The following is a 21,760-nucleotide window of genomic DNA, read 5'->3' as shown; positions in this document are numbered from 1 at the left end:
TCCAAGAACCACTGAAAACCAGAGGGTTTGGGTGAATTCTTTGGGAATTACAGGCGCGTGTGGGTGGGAACGTCATTCCCTGTGGGACAAGGAGGTCACATCCTCCCAGGTGACACCAGGGACAGCTTTGCTGTCACCTTAGCACGGAATTCCTTCCAGGAGACTCCCAGCATTCCAGAGCCCCAGGCTGGCTCACAGGGAGGAGGGAAATTTCTGCCAGCTGCTGTTTTGCCACTTTCCTAAACTTTTGTGAAAATATGGCTCGTGGATATTGTTTTTTCTGGGAGCACACCAGAGCCTCTCCATGTGCTTTGGATCCCTTTTCCAACTTTGGACTGCTGTCACTGTTTCCAAAATGTGTCTACACCAGAATTAATTCAAGATCATGGAATCCCACTCTGGTTGGGGTAGGAAGGGACCTTGAGGATCATCCCATTCCCACCCCTGCCATGGGCAGGGACACCTCCCACTGTCCCAGGCTGCTCCCAGCCCCAATGTCCAGCCTGGCCTTGGGCACTGCCAGGGATCCAGGGGCAGCCCCAGCTGCTCTGGCAATTCCAGCCCAGCCCCTCCCCACCCTCCCAGCCAGCAATTCCCAATTCCCAATCTCCCATCCAGCCCTGCCCTCTGGCACTGGGAAGCCATTCCCTGTGTCCTGTCCCTCCAGGCCTTGTCCCCAGTCCCTCTGCAGCTCTCCTGGAGCCCCTTTAGGCCCTGCAAGGGGCTCGGAGCTCTCCCTGGAGCCTTCTCCTCTCCAGTCTGGACACTGCCAGCTCTCCCAACCAGTTGCTCCTGGTTTGATTCCACAAGGGTTTGGACATCCCCTCCCACAGACAACCACACAAACATTGGAATTTTTGATAACAACCTGGCAGCGAAAGGATTTCCTGCTGTGGCAGAGGGAGCCTCGATGCCAAGGAACAACCTCCTACCACTTCTGAGCGTCCCCCAGACCGCTCCCATTTTCCCCAAGATCTCTTCGGGAATGGGATCATGGCAGCTGCAGGAAACTTTTCTGCCTTTGAGGACAATTTTCCAATCAACTCATTGCCCATCAAAGCACGATGTGGCTTTGGCAAGCTCAGGAAGAGTTTCCAAGAGGAGGAAGATGAGCTGGAGCTCATCTGGGGTTTTAAATGGGGTTAGCTGGGGATGAGGCCAGAAATTCCTGCTCCGTGCAGGAATGGGAATGCCTACCCTTTCCCTCGTCTCGTTGGTGAGGAACTTGGCGCATTCGCTGTAGTTGGCCCAGGTGCGGTTGTTGCCCGGGACCAGCTCCCAGCTCCCGTTCAGGTCACACCGGCGATAAGCGTGGCCTACGGAGAGAAAGGAGACACGGAATCAGCAGGGAAATGGGAGGAAATTCATCCCAGAGTGGATCCCTGGGGCTTCCTGCCTGCTTGGAAGCTCAGCTGCAAAAACCAGCTTCCATCCCCATATCAATTGATCAATTTTATCCATTTTTTAGCTGAGAAACACCATGGAGCCTTTAATAAGTTGATCTTGGGGTTTTGGGCTTTCTTAGGGTTTAAGTTCAGATGTTGGGTCTGCAAATCAAGGAGAGAAGCCTTGGTTTTCAGCATTATCAGAATTATTCAGAATTATTCGGAATTGTTTTCAGAATTATCCTCAGAATTCCTTGCATCTCTCCCTATGGAAAAAAAGAGAAAAGAAGGGTGGTTTATATTATTTTGCTCTTCGTTTCCAGGCTCAGGGGATGTCCAAGGGTATTTTTTTTACCCGTGCCCTCCTCATGGAGATGGAGAAGGAAGGGAGAGCAAGGTTTCATCCTTGGATTTGGCTGGTAGAGGAGAATATCCCTGTTCAGATATCCGTGTGGGAATTGTGGCATCAGGTGTGCGTTAAAAGCCCCTCATAGAAAACAGGGATTAATCCATGGATCTTGGGACTAGAGGGAGAGCTGATAGGGAGTGTGAGGAAACATGGAGAGGGATTTTTAGTCTGGGATGGAGGGATGGGAGCCAGGGAATGGCTTCCCAGTGCCAGAGGGCAGGGATGGATGGGAGATTGGGAATTGGGAATTGCTGGCTGGGAGGGTGGGGAGGGGCTGGGCTGCAATTGCCAGAGCAGCTGGGGCTGCCCCTGGATCCCTGGCAGTGCCCAAGGCCAGGCTGGACATTGGGGCTGGGAGCAGCCTGGGACAGTGGGAGGTGTCCCTGCCCATGGCAGGGGTGGGAATGGGATGAATTTTAAGGTCCTTTCCAACCCAACCTATTCCAGGATTCTCTGATTCCATCATCTAAGGGTCTCCATCAGGCTCCCACACTCCCTGATTTACCCAGTGGATATCAGTGAAGTGAGGAATCCAAGCCATGTTGGAATATTGAGGAAAAAAAAGGGATGGATTGCACTAAGGGAGGTTTAGGTTGGATATTGGGAAAATTCCTTCCTGGAAAGGGCTGTCCGGCCCTGGCACAGCTGCCCAGGGCAAGGGTGGAGCCCTCGTTCCTGGAGGGATTTACCAGCCCGATGTGGGGGACATGGTCAGGGGTGGCCTTGGCAGTGCTGGGGGGTCATTGGACTGATCTTGGAGGGCTTTTCCACCCTAAATAATTCCAGGATTCTCTGACTCCTTGTTCCTCCTGGCCTTTGAGGTGAAGAACGAGAGGTCACCAGCCAGGAGTGAATCCCAGTTCCCAGTCCCTTATGGAATAGTCAGGACAGACTGTGAGCGGCCAGGATGCCTGAGAATGTCACTGCTTTCTGAAAGCCCCAGCAGTGCTCTGCTCCGAGCAGAGAGTCTGAATTCCCTCCTTTTTCCCTCCTTGGGTGCTTGGAACATTCACTGAGGGGCCGAGTGTGCTCCGATCGATCGCTTCTAAAAACACCCTCAGACTTCCCGGCATCGCCAGCGAGCCAAGAAATGCGGAGCTTGAGGGAAAGGGAGATAAGGAGGAATTCCCACATTCTGCTCCCAGACTCCCACCAGGGCTCTGCACACAGAATTAACGGAGCCCTGAGGTGGAGAATTAAAACTGGAAGAATATTTTGGGGTTCTATTGCTACACAGAGCTTGTGGGATCCAATCAATCCAGATTTGGAAATCTCTGGGATTCACAACCTGTTGTAAGCAGGTAGCTGGTGCTTAGAACGTCCCAGTCTGTGTGGGAAATTCGTGATTCTGTGCGGGAAATGTGTCGTTATTTCAGCTCCAACGGAGCTTTTCTTCCATTAGCAATAAACGACGGCCGCTCCTTCCCTTCCTCTTCCCTGGTTTTACTCCTGCTCGGAAGGGAGGCACCGTGTGAGAAGAAAGGGACGATGAAGGGAATTTTGGATTTCCTGGCTGTCGGGAATGTCCTGCGCCGGCCCTGGGGACCACACCCACCTTTGTGGTTGAAGTCGTAGATGTACTCGGGGCATGGCATGGCCACCACCTTGCCGGGCACGCCCTCGGGCCAGCACACGATGCCATCCCACTCCGGAAGGCAGAAGCCATCTGTGGGAGAGAACAGGGACAAAGAGGAGTCACTGCAGCTGCAGAGGTGACACCGAGGTCCCCCTGCTTGGAGAGGGCCCTCCGTGAAGAAGCCAACGCTGGCATTCCATTGGGAGAAAGAAGTCCTGGGAATCATTGCCAATTCCTTCTTAGTGTTTGGCTCCAGAAGGTGCAAATTATCCCAAGTTTTGTTCCACAAGAACAAACTGTGTCCGGCTCTGGGTCCAACAGCACCAGGACCTGGAGCTGCTGGAGAGAGCCCAGAGGAATCCATGGAGCTGCTCCAGGGCTGGAGCCCCTCTGCTCTGGAGCCAGGCTGGGACAGCTGGGAATGTTCCCCTGGAGAAGGGAAGGACACAGGGAGAGCTCCGAGCCCCTTGCAGGGCCTAAAGGGGCTCCAGGAGAGCTGCAGAGGGACTGGGGACAAGGCCTGGAGGGACAGGAGCCAGGGAATGGCTTTGAGCTGAAAGAAGTAGATTTAGATGGGATATTGGGAAGGAATTGCTGGCTGGGAGGGTGGGAGGGACTGGAATGGAATTCCCAGGGCAGCTGTGGCTGCCCCTGGATCCCTGGCAGTGCCCAAGGCCAGGCTGGACATTGGGGCTTGGAGCAGCCTGGGATAGTGGGAGGTGTCCCTGCCCATGGCAGGGGGTTGGAATGGGATGATCTCCCCACATCCAGCACCTGCTCTTGCCCTCGCTGAATTCCAGAAGTTTCCTTTCTGCCCATCTCCCCAACCTGTCCAGGTCCCTCCAAAGGGCTCCACAATCCCCCAAGGCATTGCTTGCTCCCAGCTCTGTGTCCTCAGGGAACTCCTCGGCTTTCGGCTGGATAACTGCACCCAGCCATAAAATTCCAGCTGCAGTGGAATATTGGGAGTGAAATGCTAAGAGTGGTGGATCTGCCCCAAATCCGCTCCCAGAGCTGTGTCTGCCCTCAGCCAGGAGCTTATCAAGAGTCGGACACAGGAGTTACCCGGGAATCCAAAGGGACAGGAACCACCTGCCTTATCCACAAAAAACTCCTCTAGGAACTAAATCCAAAGCAGGGCCAAGATCTCCACGTATCCCATGAAAATCAAAGCTTCAAACCACCCAGGAATCCACCCTTCCTCACCAATGCGCTTTCCCAAGATTAAAGGAAAACCGGGAATGCTTTAAAGCCCTTTGGCTGCTCCAGGGTCGGAGCCGACACCGATTTATTCAGCTTGGTGGGTTTTAGGACATGACAAACACTGAAAATTTCATTCAGCAGCTGATTTCTTATCTCTAATTTCGTGTGGATGAAAAGGACCCGACAAATCCCAGCCTTTCTTCGGAACATCAAGGGGGAGTGAGGGGAAGGAGCTAAAATTCCTCCACATCCACGTGATAAAAAAGAGGGGAAAAAAATATTGCATTTTCTCTGCCTGAAGTCCCGTTAGGAGAAGAAAAATACTGCATTTCCCATTCATGGAAACTGGGAAAACCCTTCCCTCTGACTCGTTATTTGCAGGATAACTTACACTGGGAAAAAAAGGTTTGTTTATTTTTCGGTTCTCTGGAAGGTACAAAAGACAAAGGGAAAAAAAATAAAACCAACTAACGCAGGGCCCCACAAAATTTGGCTCAGAATAAAATGTTGATGTCCTTGAGGTCTTTTCTGCAGACAAGAAAGTAAATAAAGATTTAATGGAGCCCTCAAAGTGCTCTTGCTTAAAATAAAACCAGTTCTTATGGCAAAATAAATCAATTTGGGTAAACATTAAAGGAAGCACAGTGGAGAAACAACTCTGAGGGAAAAATATTCCTCCAAAAGTGCTCCGAAATGAGAGAAAATCGCCTACTTTTCCAAAATCTTCACGATTTCCCAAGGGCAATTTCACTTTTAAGAGGTTTCATTTTGTATCACACCGAAATCTTCGGCCAGAAAATAAGAATTTTATCATTTTGTGGTGGGTGCATCCTCCTCGTGCTGGAAACGTGGAAAACTGGTAACAGACCCTGCAATTATTTATTTTTGGGTACTTTGAGCCACCCAAAATCATCCCAAAAAGCTGAAGGGAACAGTGGTGGGACACCTCTGGAATGCTGCTTTGTGTGGGGACAATTTGGGGAGCCGAGAGCTGCCCTAGAAATATCTAAAAGGATGAGTTTTGCATTTAAAAGTCTCCCTCTGCGTGGGAATGATTCGTGAAAGGATTCGGTCTCTGGAACTGAGCCATTAAAGCTGATAAGAATCCCGCGGGACTCAAAATTCGGGAAGTGTCCAAGCTTCCCAACAAAATCATCCGTCGCTGTTACCAACACCTGAACCGCCCCAGAGAGATCTCCTCCCCCTCTTCTCCATCTCTGCATCATCTCCGGCCTCTCTCACCCTGCTCCTTGCTTGGAAAAGCCATTCCAGGTGAATTTGGAGGAGGGATAAAACATCTCAGTGATCGTTTCCTTCCTGGAATTGCCCGGTGATGGATGAGTTAAAGGAAGGGAAGGTGGATATTTGGGAGCTGCTACCTGGAAACCCCCCTAAAAGTCAGGATAACACGGCTGTTTCCTGGAAATTCTGGGAGCCACGGGGGTAGGAGAGAGGATTTGGGTCAGGAGCAGGGATTACAGGTAGGGAAACCTGGTGAGGAACATCCACAGGTCAAGCCAGGTGCCTCTGGAGCTCCTGGAATGATTTGAGGAGCTCCTACCCTGACTGAAGCACTTGGAAAACGTTTTTCAAATGGAAATACGGACTGATGTCAGGAGCAGCCACACTTTGGGATTGTTGGATCCACATTCCTGGGGTTTAACACAGCCAAAAGCTGTTTGTCCCCTCAGTGTCCCAGAGAAGATCCCCTCCATCCGCCTCTTCCTCCTATTCTGAATCCCTCCAATCCTCCTATCCCAAAACCCTCCATCCTCCTGTCCTATCCCGAATCCCTCCGTTCCTCCCATCTACGGAGACCTCCTGGGAGGACAAGGAGGGATGCGTTTAAACCACAGGAGGGTTCATTCCAACAAATTCCAAGGAAGAAATTTTTTATAATGAGGCTGGTGAAGCACTGGAACAGCTTTTCCAGAGAATTTGTGGATACGCCATCCCTGGAAGTGTCCAAGGCCAGCTTGGAGCAACCTGGGACAGTGGGCGCTCTCCCTGCCCTTGGAATGGGGTGGGACTGGATAATCTCTAAGGCTCCTCCCAAGCCCAACCATTCCATGAATCTCTGATAAAACAGGAAGGGAAAAGCCTGTCTATCCCATTGTGCTGGAATCCAAACAAGCCATTCCCTTCTGTTTGTTTGCTCAAAGATCTCCTCCAAACATTTTTTTCCTTAATTTATAAAAACATGCACAGTAATCACAACTTGGCCTCTCCCTTTGTTTTCCTTTTCTCCCGGTCATTTCTCCAAGGAGATCCACAATGAATTCCAAGAAGAAAACTGAGAACTGGGCAAGTTTGGCCCGTTAAAAATAAGCCAGTTCCTCCTGAGACACTGGTAACAATATTCCAGAGCACGGAGAATTCCAAAGGATCCAATTCTTTGGAAAAGCCGATGGAAAAGCTCTTGGAATTTTGGTGAAAATGAGTTCAAGGGTTCCACTGTGCTGTTTGGATCGATCCAGGTGGTTCAGGACAGGGAACTGGAAAAGTCAACCATTGCTTTCCTTGGAAGAAATAGTAGGATTCACGGATAATGGAAGTCCAAAGGAATCCATAAACTCTAAAGAAAACAAGGAAATCTCACACATATCCCATATCCCAAAGTGTTTTGGGAGTGTATCCGTCGTCCAGGCAATGCCAGAGGGATGATCCTTTTTATCCCTGAGGGATTTGCCTGTGGGTGAAGCTCCTCCAAATTCAGAGCTGCGTATCTCCCGGATGGGGACAGGGAAAGCGGGAATGGCACTGGAATTCCTCATGTTTTGAGGACATCATCGACCACTTCAGTGCTGCAGAAATGAGCCTTGAAGGGAAACATGGGATCCTTGCAGGATCCCCCTGGCTCTTGTCCACCAGGACATCTCTTGGATCTCTCCTTCACCCTTGAAGGTTGGAATCTCAGGGCATGGAAGTTGCAGTCATTCCAACATGGGAACAAGCAGAAACTCTCTTGGATGACATTCCTGAAGAAATGAGTCCTGAAGGGAAGCATGGCATCCCTCCAGGATCCCATTGGCTCCTGTCCCAGGCTCAGGGACAGCTCCTTATCCACCAGGACATCTCTTGGATCTCTCCTTCCCCCTTGAAGGCTGGGATCTCAGGGAATGGAATTTGCTGTCATTCCAAGACGGGAGCAAGCAAAAACTCTCTTGGATGTCACTGCTACAGGATTTCCCTTTGGAAGGCCGGAAGGCCAATCCCAGAATCCTTTGGAAGGGGCTGTCCCAAATGCCTCCCTCATTTTGCTCCTTGTTTTCACTCCCCCCCCCCCCCAGCCAAGCCAGAATCCCAGAGGTTGCTTTGGTGGAAGAGAGAAAAGAAGGAGCAAATTTGGGATAACCCCCCTCAGGGTGCACGGAGAGTTTTTCCCTCCTTCCCGCTCCTATCCCATCCCCCTTTTCCCTTCCTTTCCTGCTCCCTTCCTTCCCCCCTAGCCTCAATTCCCATTTCAGCCGGAATGGGACACTTTGCATGTGGAGAACACGTTCAAACCATCTGCGAGGCTCCTTGGCAGCTGCACAAATGCAAACACGGGCTCGAGGTGTTTATCCAGGGGCACGGAATATAAATCAGCCCGGCTCATTCCGGCACCCGGGAGACCACAGTTGGAATACGCTGTGTGATTGTGGTCACTCCATTACGGGAAGGACATTTGGGGCATTGGAAGCAGGCGGGGAGGAATGACCAAAAAAAATGAGGCAGCATTTTGGGATAGGAAGGGGGAGGAATCGTTTTGGGATGGGAAGAGGGGGGAAATCTTTTTGGGATAGGAAAGGGGAGGAATCGTTTTGGGATGGGAAGAGGGGGGAAATCTTTTTGGGAGGAATTGTTTTGGGATAGGAAGGGGGAGGAATGGGGCCTTGGAGGGGCAGGAATTGAGTTCGGGGGTTTGCAGATGGATTTCAAACCTGGCTGTGAGGGCAGGGGGTGGATGAGGGGCTGCATTTGGGGACGTATGGATCTGTAGGGGGTGTGGCTGGAGGAAGGGGTGAGGGATACGGTTGTTTGGATAGTATGGAAGGAGGTGATCCAACAGAATCAGGCTGGAAGGGACCACAGTGGGCACCTGGTGCCACCTCCCTGCTCCAGCAGGGCCATCCCAGAGCTCAGGGCACGGGATTGCATCCTGACAGCTCTGGAATATCCCCGTGAGGAGACCCCACAGCCCCTCTGGTCTCTGCTCACGGCTGGGCCCTGCCCAGGGCAGCAGTTCTGCCTCCTGTGCAGGTGGAACTCCCTGCGATCAGGCCCTGCCCGTGGCTCTGGGGCCGCTGCCGGGCCCCGGAGCAGAGCCCGGGCCCTGCCCTGAGCCCTCCCTGCAGCCAGGGACAGCCGGGGCTGAGGGCCCCTCTCAGCTGGGGCTCCTCTCGGGGCTGAGCAGCCCCGGCTCCCTCAGCCTGTGCTGATTCCATCCTAAAAGCTCTCCTCATCCATGATTCCATGCTCGAAGCTCTCCTGGTCCATGTTGAGCCCCCCAGTTGGTGTCCACTGGGGCAGTGACAGCTTTTCCAGGACAAAACTGTGCTGGGAATACATTCACAAGGGATGGTTTGGGGTTTTTGTGGAATTTGGGGCACATCTGCACTGTTGATCCACAAGGCCAGGGAGACGCTCCAAGCCCTTCCTCATCTCCACTGGACCCACTCCTGAAGTTCCATGGCCATGGATGGAGGCAGCTTCTGCCCGTCACCGCTCAAAGACCTTTGCTGGTCTTCACCCCGGTGTTTATTGGGAGAACACCCCTTCCACGCTCAGCCCCGGAGGCACTGGGCACTGGAGGGGACACGGGGGCCAGGAGCTGTTCCAAGTCACAGCCTGTCTCAGCTCAGCCCAGTCACAAGGCCAGAAGCGTCACCAGACAATTCCTGGCATGACCCAGCTCCGGAGGCACCTTCCTGACCTCACCAGCTGGTTCCAGACACTGCCCATCCCCCCCCGGCCCTGCATTCCCAACCCAGGAGCAGAAACACAACCTCCCCCATCCCATCGGAACCCCCCGACCTGCCACTGCTGGCACATCCCATTCTTTCCTCATTCCAGCACATCCAGTCCTTCCAAAGCCCTCCAGCCTCCCTCGGAGAGGGGGTAATATCACTCATACCAATTAAAATAAGGTCGATAATTAGCATTAGAGTTCAGCCACCCTTCGGAGCGTTTCCCACCCTTTCCCTGTGTTCCTTCACAAATCTAAACCATGGACCAGCTGTGCCTCTCATAATTCCCAAGATCCATTCCTCCCATGTGTTCCAAGACCTATTTGTCTGCTCTGTGGATATTCCTCAATAGGACTGGGAATTCTTGGCCCATAAAACTTTGCGGGTAGAGGCCACATCCCATTTTCAGCTCCTTCAAGTCCATCATGGTTCATATCCATGCCTCTGAACTCCCTCACACTCCAGAGGAACACTCTGGTCCGTGATTCCATCCTGAAAGCTCTCCTGGTCCATAATTCCATCCTCAAAGCTCTCCTGGTCCATGATTCCATCCTGAAAGCTCTCCTGGTCCATAATTCCATCCTAAAAGCTCTCCTGGTCCATAATTCCATCCTGAAAGCTCTCCTCATCCGTGATTCCATGCTCAGAGCTCTCCTGGTCCTTGTTGACCCCCCAGTTGGTGTCCACTGGGGCAGTGACAGCTTTTCCAGGACAAAACTGTGCTGGGAATATGTTCACAAGGGATGGTTTGGGGTTTTTGTGGAACTTGGGGCACATCTGCACTGTTGAGCCACAAGGATTGAGAACAGAAACTGGGAGAAGATGGAAATAGCTGGAGAGAGTATGGATTTATAGAGGGCTGGGGTGTTTAGGGCTCGGGATGCTTTTGTCTCCATTAATTTCTGAGGTTCCTGAGGCTTCTCCCAGCCTCTGGAAGCTCCTGGCATCAGGGAATGGTGCTGGAGCCTCTGGAGAGGAAACCAGGAGCAGATTTTGGGGTTCCTCAGGCCCAGGGAGAGCCTGGAATCGGGTCTAGGTCCTTTAGGGACAATGAAGCCAAACTGGGATGCACAACCCAGGTAAACAGACCCAGATTCCCAACTAAAAATAACACCTTTCCTGGGAAAATAAGTTTATTTATTAAAAAAACAACCCAATTTGGAGCTGCAACACCTCGGGCTCAGAGAAAGAGTTGCCCATGGCCTTTGCTAATGACAGGGTTGTGCAAAAATCCCGCTTCTTTCCCCACAAAACGTCCCATCTCCTTTTCCAAACCAGGGAAAGACAAGCTTTTAATTCATGGATTAAAAAAAAAAAATCAGGCCTGATGGCTCCGGGCTGGGAATTTCACTTCATCCCCTTCCAGGTTTAACTTTGGGGTGGCATCAGCTGCCCACCAGGGCTGGGATGGAATATTTGTGTAGGGAGAAGAGAAATGTTCGGGTTTCCTGTTCTTTCCCAAAGGCTTTCATCTGGAGACTAAATTTAAGGGAAAAAAGGGGAGGGGAAAGAAAAGAGAAAAGGAGGAAACCAAATGCTTGTGGGGGAAGGGGTTTGGGGTTTTTTTGGTTTCAATTTTTGGGTCTCCAGCCCTCAGTGCCTCAGCCAAAGGTGGAGATGACGCACGAATCCTGACGGGGCTCTTTGGAAGCTCCTGGAGCGGCTCAGGCTCCGCTGCCCACGGCACAGATCCACGTGGGAGCCACGTGGATCAGGAGCCAGGGCTCAGGGACACCTGGGAGGTGGCCAGAGGATCCCTGTGAGCCATCCCAGGAGGAGAGCAGGGAGCTCATCCTCCCGTAAAGCAGAATTTTAACCTTTCTAGAGAGGAAAAAAAGGAAATCTGGAGCTTGTACACGTAAACAGCGGCTGAAGAAAGTTTGGAATTTTAGAGGGTTTTAACCTTTTTGCCCCCTAAGACTTTGGAATATCAGCCCTGCCAGCCAGGACATGTTCCCACTCTCCGGAATGGGGTCAAAGACTCTTTTCCTATGACCCCAGTGGTGAGGAGTTTCCCTGGAGAGATCCCCCTCGAGTCCCAGGTTGCTCCTTGTTGCCTTGGGTCAGGAATTTTAAGTAGGAACTTTCTCCTTTCCCAAACATCCGACACCCCCGGGCTGGCAGCAGGGTTGGGCCTGGATTGGAGCTGCTCCAGGATGATCCCAGAGGGATTCTGGCTCTGCAGGCAGATCCCTTCCAGCAGAGCTGAACTTGGATCTTTTCCTTCACCACAAACTTCTTAAGAAAAGCTGGAGAAATCCCACCCTTGGATAACTGTGGGATGTGTTTTCCTTAGGATCTCCCCAAATTTCTGCCTCATCGTGGGCCTGTCCTTTTTCCTTCTTTGGAATGACAAACCCAGCATGGATTTGACCATAGGAAACCAGTGGAAAAACCGCCCAGGATTTATTTTGCTCCAAACCAACCCTACTTTGCCTCATGCACTTTTCCTTTTAAATCCTGTCTGCAAATAGGAGCTGGAGCGTCATAACTGGGGAGATCATTGTCCTTCCCTGGTTTTTCTTTGGGATCTGCAGTGAGGGAAGAGGTAGCGGGATGAGATCCTCCCTCTGGATGAGGAGGCCGCGGATCTGCGTGTCCCTGATCCCAAAACAGACACTGCGTCCCAATTTCCGGATTATCCAAGGAGGAAAGGGCTGGACCCAACCACTTTCCCTGTGTCCAAGGACATCTGAAATCCCAAAATCTGTGGATGGCAGCTCCTCTGGAAAGTGGGAAGGACTTTTCCAAATTGGAAAACCCTCTGTTGGGACCACAAACTCCCTAGACCATCTTAGGGACAGTCTGGGTTCCCTGCCTTGTTTGGAAATTCCTAGGGGGAATTTCTGGGCTGCCAAATCCTAAAAAAACATTCCTTGGGAAAGGTTGAGGGGGAATTCATTCTGCCTTTAGATAAGTGCCAATTAATTGGATCCAATTCCCCTCTGCTAATGAAGGTTTGAAGTCTCCAAAACCTTGGAATCCAGGTGATTCCTCCTCTTGGACCATTTGGGATTGGATTTGCCGTAGGGGATGGAGCAGGGAGCCTGAGGAGCTCAGAGCAGCTTTTTCCAGAGGCAGGAGTTGTGTCCATGGGATTAAACCACCACGGGTTGGAATTTTTCTCTTCCAGCCCCAGAGCCAGGTCTCACACCAGCACCAAATCCCTGGGATTTGCTTCCTTTGCTCTGTCCACAGGGAATGAGCCCAAAACCTGGCTGTCAATCACATCCCTGTCCCTGCCCACCACGAAGGGGGATCGATCCCAAATGCTGCCTCAAACCTGGAAAAGGGGCGCTGGAGCAGGCCCAGGTGGGCAGGGAGACAGCAGCAGGAAATGCCTTTGCACATGTGCTCATTAACAAGGTGTTAATTGGGCACGGGGTGAGGGGACGGAGGAGCCGAAGAGGATGTGGCTTGAGGTTTTCTGATGGAAAACAGGAGGCTTGGAATCAAAGGAAAGCTGGGATTTCACAGCCCCTTGCTGGCCTTTCCAAAGGCACCAGGTGGCAAAGCTGGATTTGGGGACAATTCCCTCTGTCTCCCGGTTTTCCCACAGCACTCCCTGAGGGAAGAGAGAGCTGAGCTGCAGGAACATTGTGGGTTGTCCCGTTTTTCCGTGGGTTGTCCCATTTTCCCGGGAAATCGAGGGAAGTGGGATGGGACACCCACCCTGAGGGGTGCAGGGTCCCTCAGCTCTCCAGGAACGAACACTTGGGAATGTGAGGAAAGGAGCCGGCGGGGGGTGAGGACTTTGCTCCCTGCATGAGAGAGTTCCCTCCTTCCTCCTCCCTCCAGCCCCACAGCTGGGAAGGATTTTCCAGCCCAAAATAGAAAGGAAGGGGAAGGAAGAGGCTCAGCTGAGCTTGGGCCCTTCCGAGGAGAGAGAGCGCGGAAGGAGAAAGGTCTTGGAGCGATGTTTTGTTTCCCTTATCACTGCTGCAAAGGAATTTTGGGATTTGGAATTGTGGCTCTCCTCTGGAACAAGTCCAGAGGATCCCACGGAGCTGCTCCCAGGGCTGGAGCCCCTCTGGAGCCAGGCTGGGAGAGCTGGGAATGTTCCCCTGGAGAAAGGAAGGACATAGGGAGAGCTCCGAGCCCCTTGCAGGGCCTAAAGGGGCTCCAGGAGAGCTGCAGAGGGACTGGGGACAAGGATGGAGGGACAGGAGCCAGGGAATGGCTTCCCAGTGCCAGAGGGCAGGGCTGGATGGGAGATTGGGAATTGGGAATTGCTGGCTGGGAGGGTGGGGAGGGGCTGGGCTGGAATTGCCAGAGCAGCTGGGGCTGCCCCTGGATCCCTGGCAGTGCCCAAGGCCAGGCTGGACACTGGGGCTGGGAGCAGCCTGGGACAGTGGGAGGTGTCCCTGCCCATGGCAGGGGATCTTTAAGGTCCCTTCCATCCCAAACCATTCTGGAATTCTGTGATCCCAAGAAAGCTGGTGGTTGATGCTCTCTCCTGCGAGATCAGGGCTGTAACTCCACAACTTCCTCATCCTCCTGAACCCTCGGCATTTGGAATCCTGGAGCAGAACAAGTCTGGGACAACTTCGCTTTCCAACCCCTCGCGCTGGAACCTCCTCTCCATGGCCTATCCTGAAAAACCAACGCTTTGGGGTCCTCCAGCTGCCTCCCTGCTCCGAGCTCTGCGAGTGGGGCTGAGGGAAGGGCTGGGGGTGGAGCAGGGATGGATCCAGCTCCAGCCCGGAATTTGGGAACACTCACCGTGCACCTTGGGCACCTTGGCTTTGAGGTGGCGCTCGCACTTGGCCTTGGCCTTCAGCAGGAGGAAGATCTGCTCCTCCTTGGTGATGACATCGTCGGCATCCACCTGCAAGGAGGGGACAGAGAGGTGAAATTCCAGTTCCAAACCCTCCCGTGCATCCATGATTTCCTCAGCCTCGCCCTGGGAATCCCAGTTTGCTCTGCGGTTGTGTCCCAAGGAGCTCTGTGGAATTATCATCCATGGATGTGGCGATGGAAGCACGGGCTGGGAGTGCCCCTGTCGCACACATTCGCACGTGGAAGCGGGAATTCTGGGATGGAGCATCCCGGATTGCAGGGATGAGGCTGCACAGGGGAAATTCTGGGATGGAGCATCCCGGATTGCAGGGATGAGGCTGATAATCCAGGAGGAAAACATTCCTAGTAACTAATTTATGTCAAGGACTCCTCTCCTCTTAAGAATTACAACCTCCCTTGCTGCTTCCTCCTCGGCACGGAGGCTCCATCCACAGGCATCAGGCTCCATAAAATCCTGCCTGAATCCCAGGAATGTGTGGAGGGGCCTGCCCCAGGCAGGGCTGGGAGCTGACAGCGTCTCCCACCCTCTGCTCCAGGGAGAGCTCCGAGCCCCTTGCAGGGCCCAAAGGGGCTCCAGGAGAGCTGCAGAGGGACTGGGGACAAGGCCTGGAGGGACAGGACTGGAAAATGGGATTCGGGTGGGATATTGGGAAGGAATTGCTGGCTGGGAGGGTGGGGAGGGGCTGGGCTGGAATTGCCAGAGCAGCTGGGGCTGCCCCTGGATCCCTGGCAGTGCCCAAGGCCAGGCTGGAGCAGCCTGGGATAGTGGGAGGTGTCCCTGCCCATGGCAGGGTGGGAATGGGATGATCCTTTGGATCCCTTCCAACCCAACCCAGCTATTCCATGATTTCCCTGCACTCCCCAAGCCATCCCTACCCTGAACCCAGGTTCCTTCCCTCCTTTCAAGCTCATTCCCTTTGCCAAGCCAGTAACAGGAACCAGCTGAGGGCCAATTAACGCCCGACAAAAACTCCCTCCGAAAGACATAACGAGGGTTAATGAATCCCAGCTCCCAAATAAACCGGGATGCGAGTTCCCAGCGGGCTCCCAGGGAGAGGAACGGGGGGCAATGGACTCGCAGCTGTGGAGTTCAATCTGATAAGGGGCTGGGAGTCAAACAGGAGTTGGGTTTTCGTGTCCTTGGAACAAATCCAGGCTCGAAACCCTTCACACGCGGGAGTCGCTTCCAAACCGCGTCCACGTTAATGGGAACAACTCCAGCCCTTCCCAGATGTTTGGCCTGTCCGCATTTAAGGCACCATCCCTCGTTTCAGCTTGGATTGGGAACAGAAAAGCTCGGGGTCAGCTCCTGCTGGCGTTCGGATCCGTACAAAGCCGGAGCGATTCCGCCAAAGCTGGAGGAGTTAGGCTGGATTTAGAGGGATGGGACCTCAGGAATTCCGAGCGATTCATCCCAAGCACGCTCAGCCCTCGGCTCCTCTGGCTGTGCTTGGAGGGATGCACAGAAAACCCATTTCAGTTCCCAGAAATAAAAGGGAAAAATCTCCAAGTCCTGGGCCTGGAGCTGGGCAGGGGCAGAGCTCCGAGCTCAGCTCAGGTTTAATTTCCTAAACCTGCCTGATCCTTAAAAAAAATCCACCAAAACCAACCCCACATTCCCTCCTCTCCTCCCAAAAAATGGTCTAAAGGATAAAAAAATCCATTTAGGGCCTGACTTTGTGAGTTTCCCCTCGGCCAAAGGGGTTGAAATGTGAACGCGAATAAGTTTATAAATTTATGGATTAAAACAGAGATTTTCACTAAATCCTGGGATTTGAAGACATCAGTTCTCAAAAGCTGTTAGGAAAATGACGGAATGGTGCTGGATAAATCCCATTAAACATCCAGGCTGGGAGCTGGGGGTCTGGAATTTGTCATTCCCTCTGTCCCAACTCCTCGTGGGGACATTTCAGTGCCTCCATGGGGCTGAAAGATCCCCAGGGACTGAGGATTATCCAACCCTGGAATCCTCAGATTTGGGATCAAGGGACAGCAGGTGGGACAGCACAAACACCCAGAGCTGGAAAACCCGGAGCACCTCTGGATCTTCCAGCTGCTGGAGGAATTTTAATTCCCTGACACCGCATTTTCCTGATTTTCCTCGGATTTTCCTGCCCTGGATCTCCTGATTAGAATGCAGAGCTTCCCTGCTCCTCCTCCCAGCCTGGCTGTCCAAGGTTAAAGGAATCCACGGGAATGTTTTCCTCACGATGCCTTCCTGATCCAAGGCACATTTGGATCTGGCTGGGCAAAGCTTTCCCTTGGAAAAACAATCCCAACACCTGATCCCAAAACATGCCGGGGGGCGGCCTTGCTAAAACCATTAGGAGTCGTTTCTGCCGATCTTTGGGAATCTGGAGATTCCCAGGCACCAAAAGGAGCGGCTTCACCTCCAGGAGTGCCCTTCAGTGGGGCTGAAGGATTTGGGAATGAGTGGGAAGTGCTGGGAGTGAAGCAGCCACTGCTTTGGGGGGGATTTGGATCCCTTGGGATGGGAGGAAAACAGGGATGGAGGTGCCAGGATGAGACGTCCATAGGATACGGAGAAAGGAGGGAAATTCATCCCTAATTTGCAGGATTTTAGACTCAAAAAGAACAAGGACTGAAAAAAAATCCCAACAAATCCCACCAGGAGATCCAAACCAGGATCAGACAAATGAGCAAAGCCCAAATCCAGCAGGAGCTGGGAAAATCCGGACTCTGGATGCACATTCCAGGGCCAGGAATGTCCTAAACTGCTGCTGACCCCTCAAGTGTCACCTCCTGGAACTGGGCTAGGATGGAAAATTGGCCCAAAAGGGATAATTTCATCAATATCCATGGATTTCCTCTCTTTTTAAGGCCACAGACCCCCTGTGCCACGCTGAGAATCCCAAAATCCGCATTAATATCCAGGATTTCCTCCAGTCCAGCACCGTTTATTCCAGGAATTCCCTGCACTTGCTGCTCAGGACAATGAAAAAAGGAAATAAAAGGAATTTTTCATCCCAGTGAATCCCAGAGCCAAAAACTCCTCAAGATTCCCATCTTTAACATTTCCCATTCCACTGATTTTTTTTCCAATTCCCACGAGCCTTCACCTTTTTATCCCCCCAAAAAAATCTCTCATCCTGAAGAACACCTTTAACCAAGAGAAAGGAATAAATATAAGGATCTATTTTTCCCAGTACTCCCTGCCTTGAGAGAAAACTGGGAATATCCAGGATGGGATTCACCAAGCTGAGCTATTCCGTCAGAGCTCCTCTTACAGTCTCTACCTGCCCAGAGCAGCTGGAATTTATTCCATCCTCAAACCAACACCTGGAATAAATTGGATCAGCCTTTTTGGGTTGGTTTTTTTTTTTTTCCCATTAATTGGCCACTCAGGAGCCCTGGAAGGATTTTTGAGGAGGAGTTTTTGCCGATGGGAATTGTGGGAGCAAGAGGAGCATCCAAGGGAAGGCAGAAACTGTCCCAGACATGTCCAGCTCCCAAATCCAGCTGTTTTGGAGGAAGAGGTCGAGGTTATCCTGTCCCTGAAGACTTAATCCCTCTAAAAATCCCTCTAAAAGCTGCCAGCAAATCCCTTTAAATCAGCTTTCCCTAAATTTCCTCTGCAGAAATTCCTGCGCTGAGCTTCTTGGCGTTCAGTTTTTCCAAGGAATAGCTTTATCCCGAGGGATGCGGGAGCCCGGGGGCTCCACAGGCGCAGCTTTTCCCTTCATTCCTGCAATCCCACCCCAGAGCACCTGGAAGGGATGGAGGCTCCTCCCTGCGCTTCCCAGTTTTCCAATCAAATCCCACCTGCTCCTCTTGCTCAATCATCCCCTCCCCTCTTCCCAGTGCTGGGTTTTGCTGGAAAATAAAAGTTCCTCTTGGGGAAAAGATCTGGGAATGTCGCTTTTCCCTCCGTGTCCGGAGAAAGCAGAAATGCCAAAGGGAAGGGGGCACAACGACTTTATCCCGAGGCTGTAAAATTCTTTTGGATCCCTTTTTCCTCCCTTTCCTTGCCCCTCCAGAGCCTGCGGGGTAGGATGAGGATGTCCTCTGGAATTTCCATTCCCTGGCTGATGTCCCAGCCACGAAAGCAAACCCCAAACGTCCCCGGTGAGGTCCCGCTCATCCTCGTTTATGGGCCCCATTTTCGGGAAGAACGAGGTCCTTTCTGTGCCGCTTCCCTGGCAGCAGCTCAAAAAGCAGCTCCAGGCAAACGGATTTGTTGGGATTGAGGGCAAGGAATGCCGGGATCTGCTGGGAGAGCACCGGGTAATAGCTGGGAAAGTGAAAGGGAAAATGATTCTGGAATGGTTTGGGATGGAATGGACCTTAAGGATCATCCCATTCCAACCCCTGGGCAGGGACATTTTCCACCATCCCAGGGTGCTCCAAGCCCTGTCCAGCCTGGCCTTGGACACTTCCAAGGATTGAGAATCCACAGTTTGCAGTCAGCACCAGCCATTTATCCAGGAGAACTGAGATTTACGGTGCCTTTCCAGGAACAGGAATTTAGGGAGAACATTTGTCTCTCCCAAAGGATTTCCCACTTTCCACCCCTGGGACAAATGAGGTGGGACCCAAGAGCTGAGCTATGGAAAAATCAACTTCCCAGCAAGGAGAGAATTCCCAGAACTTCCTATCAGGCTGCCTGGACAGGGATGTCCTTCCCAGGGGTCGGAGCATGGAGCTGGTGCAGAGGGATCAGCAGGGATCGGAATTCTGTTCCTGGATCACAAACAACACCCCTCGCATTCCGCGCTTCAGGAATGATTAATCCCAAGCCAAATGTCTCCGATATTCCCATGAATCCCATCCTGTTCTCCCCTCTGGTCTGGAGAAGGCCTGGCCTAGCTGGAGACATCCCCACTTCTCCATAACTTCCATGAAACGAGCCAAGCCCAACTCAGCTACGCTCGAGATCAAGGACTAGACCTAGACCAAGGCAGGATTAAATTTAAGCTGGACAAGCGGATCTGTGAGAAATTCTGAGAAATTTGGGATTGCTCCCGGTGCTTCCATGGCAGCTGAAGGTAATTCCTGACTCCCGTGGCTTGGAGACTCCAGCTTTCCCATGGGCAAATTATCCAAAGGTTCTACTGAATTCCCAAAACAGCTGCTCCGGATCATGCTGGAATTGATTCCTTTTTTCCCCTTTTTTTTTCCATTTCCCTGGTTTTTCCTCCTTCCAAAACACCAACTCCTCACCTTCCAGCAGCCCTGACCAGGAATCAACACAGGATCACTCCGTGGCCTCAGGCAGCTCAGGAATTTGGGGAGAGAGGCAAAATCTTGGCACAACTTCCCTGCTGCAGCTCGGAGTCCTGGGATACCACAAACCCTTCAGGTCAGGATAACCTGCTCCTTTCCCTGGAGCATTTGCTCCAACATCCAGCTGCACCCTCATCCCAGCAATTCCCTTGTCCAGAGGCACAGACCTGGAGCAGCCCTCCCTTCTTCCATCCAGAGAAATCTAGCTGGAAGCAAAACTCCCCCTTCCCATCCTTGATGGCCCTAAAGGGGCTCGGGGGATGCTCCCGAGATATTTCTGCCGGAATGGTCAATCCCACATCCCTCCCCGCTGCCCCAGCAGGGATTTGGGATTGACTCCTGCCAGCCCACGGCTGCTGGTGGGATTGGACCGCAGGGAGACGTGGAATCCGTGCCCTGGGAATGCTGTGCCAAGGCCGCGGAGCGCTGTGGGCTCCAGGCCACATTCCCGCTGCTCCGTGTGTGCCAGGAGCCACGGCCGGGAGCGGGGAAACCCCGGAGAGCTCCCAGTGCCAACAGCTGCTCCCTCGGGATCATCCTCGGATCATCTGCGTGGGACACGCTGGGCAGCACGGCCAGGACTGAGGGCACGGCCCAGGAGACACCGGGGACGGCAGGGACACATTCCAGCATGGATTGGGCAGGGAATTGTGCCTCAGGATGGGAGCTGCCGTGGTGGGGGCGGGGCTGCGCCCATCCATTGATGCCAATGAGCTCCATATCCCAGAAATTTGGCTGTCGGGGCAGGAAAAGAAGGATTTGGGGTGGGAGGGGTCACCTCCAGGGCTGGATGTCACCCAGGCAAGGCTGGTGTCATACGGGCGGTTCCCTGGCCAAGGTCGGGAAGGATCCCGGTTATGGATCTTATCCAGGGCAGGAATCCCAGCCACGTGCAGGGAATCCCATTTGGGAAAGGTGCTGCGGGTTCGTGTTGGAGAATCCAAACATCTGGCACCAGCATGGAATGGTTTGGGTCGGAAGGCACCTTATGGATCATCCAGTGCCACCTCAGGGACAATTCCCACTAGTCCGGGATGCTCCAAGCCCCGTCCAACCTGGCCTTGGCCACTTCCTGTCTCTTCAGATTCCCAGCCTGACTCCAGCTCCTGGTTTCCATCCCTCTCTTGGAACAACAGATGCCTCAGTCTGGTCAATCCCTGAAGGTTTCTTATTTTTGCCTCCCTGTTGGATTTGCTTGGAAAATCCCCTGGATGTTTCCCTGGGAGACTCAAGGCTGCAGGTGGTGACGCCTTTGCTCCATGAGTCAGTGCTCTCCCGATCCATCAGGGACCCAAATTCCGGGGCACGCTGCTGTCCCAGACTATCCATAAACACAAGGAAAGCCAGGCTGAGACAGATCTCCATGGAAAGCATGGAATAAAGGAGTGGGGTGAGGGAGATTATCAGAGGAAATAACACATCCTACTGCTGAATCATGGAATCAGGGAATGGTTTGGGTTGGAAAGGACCTGAAGGATCATCCAACATCACCCCATTCCGTGGGCAGGGACACCTCCCACTATCCCAGGCTGCTCCAAGCCCCAGTGTCCAACGTGGCCTTGGACACTTCCAGGGATCCAGGAGCAGCCCCAGCTTCTCTGGGAATTCCATTCCAGTCCCTCACCACCCCCACAGCCAGGAATTCCTTCCCAATATCCCATCTAACCCTTCCTCTATCCCTTCCACACTTGTCTTCCCAGTTGTAACTGTGTTTGGAATCGTATCAAAAATATCAGACAAGTCCAAATGGCCCAAAGCCTTTTTAAAGTCCCGTTTTGGGAGGATCCAGCTGATCCGTGCACGTCCCACTGGAACTGGGCACCTCGGGCTGCGTCTGTGCCGGCCCAGATCTGCTAAAAATATCTGGGATTTGTATTCCTGCTGGGATGAGTGATGGCTGGGGGACCCCTCTGTCTCTGGAGCAGCACCCAGACCCATGGGCTGCCCCATTCCTTCCCTCCAGATTATCCCTGGATATGGGATGAGCCCCATCCCTGCTCTGCTGCTGGGCTGGGGCCACACGCCGCTGGAGGCGAGAGGAGTTTAATCCCGAATGAAATCCCGAATGAAATCCCAAGCGGATCCCAGCAGGGTTCGCTTTGTTGGAGCCGGCGGTGCCTGCAGTGCCAGGAGTGATTTATCTCCTCCTAAGCCAGACACGTAAACAGCGCCATGAATCATTCCCTAAATCATT

At 52.8% G+C, this 21,760-nt stretch overlaps 1 protein-coding gene across 1 annotated transcript in view; it reads right to left on the bottom strand.

Annotated features, from left to right (window-relative positions):
* PTH1R (parathyroid hormone 1 receptor) overlaps window positions 1–21,760 on the bottom strand; it is a 77,052-nt gene that overhangs the window by 29,883 nt on the left and 25,409 nt on the right. Inside the window, exons 2-4 of the mRNA XM_048305968.1 lie at window positions 14,245–14,350; window positions 3,350–3,460; window positions 1,198–1,316 (exon numbers count right to left, since the gene is read on the bottom strand). Coding sequence (XP_048161925.1) covers window positions 1,198–1,316; window positions 3,350–3,460; window positions 14,245–14,350 — 336 coding nt within the window. The remainder of the gene's footprint in view (window positions 1–1,197; window positions 1,317–3,349; window positions 3,461–14,244; window positions 14,351–21,760) is intronic.

Source organism: Corvus hawaiiensis, chromosome 1 (assembly GCF_020740725.1).
Source record: "Corvus hawaiiensis isolate bCorHaw1 chromosome 1, bCorHaw1.pri.cur, whole genome shotgun sequence".
NCBI lineage: Eukaryota > Metazoa > Chordata > Aves > Passeriformes > Corvidae > Corvus > Corvus hawaiiensis.
The sequence above is the reverse complement of the archived record's forward strand: the minus strand, read 5'-3'. Positions and strand labels throughout refer to the sequence as shown.